Genomic DNA, 3,986 nt, shown 5'->3' with positions numbered 1-3,986 from the left:
AAGAATCACCCGTGTTCTGGCCTACCGGTTGACTGTAATGGACTTTGTGTGATGATAATTTAGGGTCACACAAATATATATATATTTTTTGTTTAAAACATTAAATGCAGGCATCAGTGGTGTGGTCTTATTCAGCATGATGCATCAACCCAGAGCGATGTCTGTATAACCATCACACATGCACAAGGGGGCGCTAAACCCCTCTAACTAAGAAGAAAGCGATGACTCGGTGGTCTGTAATATAACATTTGTACATTTTCAGCTTCTCACAAAAGAGAAAATCATCAATTTAAAATTACTGCATTTCGGGATTTCATTGATTATGTTACAAGGTGATTATTTAAGACATATTTGACCAATGAAAAAATACATTACCAGACATCCTGAAGTGGAATATATTCACAAGACTTTACAGAGGAAGTAGTTTTGGACAACAACTCAAATTTACTGTAGCATATTAAATAGAAACCTTCAATGCATCTTTAAATACATTATACAAGAACTATGGAGGAGACTTTCTTTTTTATGATTTGCTGATTTTCAGTCTAAAATCTCCCATGGGTCATCAAACTATTCAATGCCCCTTCATGTATGTGAGATTATGCAAATATTGTGTATGTTCTACTCATTTATACACCCCTTGTGTCTCAGAGTATACTTTCTACAGTTTATTACAAAATAAAACTATACTTATGCACCAATCACACGATGAGTCCAAATTAAACATGAGACCACTTAATTTGTATCAAAACATTGTAAGAATGATCCAATAGCAGACAAACACCTCCAGCAGGCAGCGGAATAATGGTGGTTTCATTTAATCTTCTTAAATGCAGAAAAAATTAATCACGTGTCACATATCAACTTTTAAGTCACACACATGCTGTCCAAGAAAAAGGAAGATCATTTGAGATCAGGTTCACATTTCCTTTTGATGCGTTTGCATTTCAGCATCTGAGAAAAAGGTGATCACCAGGTCTTCCCTCAAAAGGTAAAAGTATACAACACTTAAGAGAACATTTTAATACAAAGAGATACTGAAGGCGTAATCTCATTAATATATGATCGTCAACTTCAAAACTGAGTGATACGGGACTTCATCCTTAATCTGGAGGTTTAGTATTTAAAGTGGCAAAACGTTAATAAAATGGTGGCATACACCAGCGTCTTTAAAGGAGCCATCAATTTGGCACGGAAAGTTTGTGAAAGTAGCTTTTAGAAATACATGTAGCATTACATGCAAGAATACAATATGTGTCCGAAACAAACCCGACCCAAGTTGTAGGGAATTGAAATAGTTCATACTGATGTGTATCAAACTGTCTGCAACCATGTCAACACTCCTCTGTGTTATGACAATACCTCGAAAGGCTGACGTCGGAGTTCTGCAGTCGTTTAAAAAAATAAAAATACACACACACACACACAGTGCTTCCCCAATCTTTTTGTAGTAGTACTCTCCTCTGGGTTCTTCTGCGTCATCTGATCCTGGAGCGCTTAACAACAATTGTACCAGCTACCATATCATACACAGTCCTGTTGTGCTGGAAGAAAAGGAGTGTGATGAAGGCCGGAAAAAAGAAGGCGATTGAAAAGTTCTTGTTCAAGGCTCGGACAGTTGATCTGTGGAGGGGGAGCAGAGACTGTGGTTACGATACATACGGAGAGAGACGCCGGGTCACGCTCATTAAGAAACCTCTGACAGACAACCTGTAAAATGAACTACTCACGCAGACAGAGAGACATTAGTTGCTGGCACAACCAGCACCCTGTTAGGTTGAACCAGAACTGATGAGTCACATGTAACAACTCTGAGTCCAATGAGAAACTTCCCTGGAGTGGCTCCCCCTGCTCCCCAAATGCACACAATCTGAAGGGAGAATGGTGTAGGAGCTGTCACTTAACTACAAGAGGGCCTTTCCAAAATGTACAAAGAAACAATTAACAGTTAAGGTTGAGACTACTGTTGTCTCACCTTACCTGTATGCATGTGTAGAAAACCTCTCTATGGGGGCTCACCTCATAAAAACACACTAATATGCGGTACACAAGCGCAACGAGCATCATTTTCTGGAGCTCCTCCATTGATGTGTCCTCATCTATTTCCTCCACTATGAAATGCATGGCGAACTTGGAGACATCCCTGAAAAGCAACGTCAACATATTTCTTCAAACGTTTTTATTCAATTTGTTTTTGCAGGTAGGTCTAATCATTATTTTAGCACCACTGCAATACAGACAAATTAAAGAAACTCACTTGATTCCACTCAGATGCATAATACTGATGATTATGGTTGCTTTGATGAAAAATAGTATGAAGAAATCCACGATCTCGGCCAGGAGTCTTTGGAGAGGTGAAGGAATGATATACTCTCGGCCTGGAGGAAAGGAGGAAAGGCGGAACAAAGCAGCCGAGCAAGTACAACTATATTGCCCAACACCTGGACATTACACCCATGCGTGCCCTTCCTATTCACATCTGTGCTGCTGCAGCAGTCTCCACTCTTTTAGAGCGGCTTTCAACCATTCAGGATCCAGGCTATGTTGGTTTGCTCTCATTTAGCCACAAGTGCACTTGGTGCTGTTGGATGATAATAATGTGGCCTGTAGTTTGTAGTCAGAGATCCAGTTCATCCTGCAGGTGTTCTATGCAATTAATGTAACTTGTCAGGTAAATAATGTGGTCAAATCAAAGCATCATTTGTTATGATTATTCTCACGTTGTGGAGTCTGGTTTCTGGTACACACACTTGTAACGCCAGGGTGCATTCTGTGTCCTGCAGCCGACATAATACATGTTGGCCAAAGGTTGGAACCATTTTGACAACCTGCTGAACTATAGATGTAACGGTTCTGTAATCAGTGCACGAACCTTCATCCACATTAGAAACGGTGTTAACAATAGCAATACTCTGCTGTCTTTGTAGCAGTGTGTCTTGTCGGCACCTGGCAGCGCCGGGTGGTTGTCTGCAACATGCATATGGACGACCTGCAGTCCGCGCAAAGCCTGCAGCGTTTACCTGGTCTCTGTGCGTTTCCATTCTCCTGCTGCTGCGGCTGAGCGACCACCGCGGCGTCACCTGACCGGGAGGTGACCGCAGCCTGAGAGGCCGACTGCGGAGCACCGAAGGGGCCATTATACCAGTTCTGGGTGTTAATGTCAAGCGTCGTGGTCCCAGTGTCTGGCTGTAAATAACAGGGGTAGGACATGGCTGACGCTGCCACCCAGCTCTGCCAGGTGACATATCCCGAGTAGTACTGCCACATCCAGCCCTGCAGCTCCTCGCAGTACTGCGTGGTGGCGCGCAGCTCGCCGGCGGCCCCTTTGCCGTCCACATTGTTCTGGTTGTCTATTCGTTGGGTAATTCCGGCGACGGGCGGCTCGACTGGGTTGGCAAGAGGTGTGTTCTTGTCCATGATTGTGTTTTCGTCGTCGGCCATGTTTGATGATGGCGCCGCGTCATGTATGACGTCATTCCGGTCAGTCCATCTGGTCGAAGATAAGATAACTGGAAGGTGAACATTGTGGACCGAAAATATCTATTGTGGGGAAATATATTTATTTAAATCAAAGTTAAAATACATTAAATATTCCTGGGTTTTTAATTATTGTCTATTTCAAGTCGAAAGGTGACTTTTGTCCCTCCAGTTAGGATATAATGGTACGGTTCAATCAGTGCCTGCTGTTACAAGAAACCACCGCAAGGCGACAGACTGAGGGTCAAGGTTTGCGGTCTTCAAACACATTATGTAATCATTCAGATGAGCATGAATTATTGCCGAAAAAACGTTTCAGGCTTGTTCTCAAAAAAAGTGTAATAGCAGTTTGAGACAATTTTATGTTCTGGCAACTTAAAGTTCTTATTTATATGTAACAAATTAAATCAATTTTAACCAACATATTCAGTGTCATTGCCTTGAATAGATCCAAGGCAACGACACTGGGCTTCTTATTCATAAGCTCATGCTGCAGTTGGGTTTAAAAG

General features: G+C 42.2%; 1 protein-coding gene across 1 annotated transcript; it reads right to left on the bottom strand.

Moving 5' to 3' along the window:
* Positions 1 to 381: 381 nt before the first annotated feature.
* On the bottom strand, positions 382 to 3,447 carry LOC130212841 (protein FAM8A1-like). Its single transcript, XM_056444082.1, has 5 exons — positions 3,021 to 3,447; positions 2,258 to 2,378; positions 2,020 to 2,143; positions 1,731 to 1,870; positions 382 to 1,623 (listed from the first exon to the last, which is right to left on the bottom strand). Exons 1-5 carry the CDS (start codon positions 3,439 to 3,441, stop codon positions 1,479 to 1,481), a joined length of 951 nt encoding a protein of 316 aa, XP_056300057.1. The 5' UTR covers positions 3,442 to 3,447; the 3' UTR covers positions 382 to 1,478.
* Between the last annotated feature and the right edge of the window lie 539 nt (positions 3,448 to 3,986).

This window comes from Pseudoliparis swirei, chromosome 22 (genome assembly GCF_029220125.1).
Source record: "Pseudoliparis swirei isolate HS2019 ecotype Mariana Trench chromosome 22, NWPU_hadal_v1, whole genome shotgun sequence".
Taxonomy (NCBI): Eukaryota; Metazoa; Chordata; class Actinopteri; order Perciformes; family Liparidae; genus Pseudoliparis; species Pseudoliparis swirei.
Note: the sequence above shows the minus strand (reverse complement) of the source record. Positions and strands in the feature narration are given on the sequence as shown.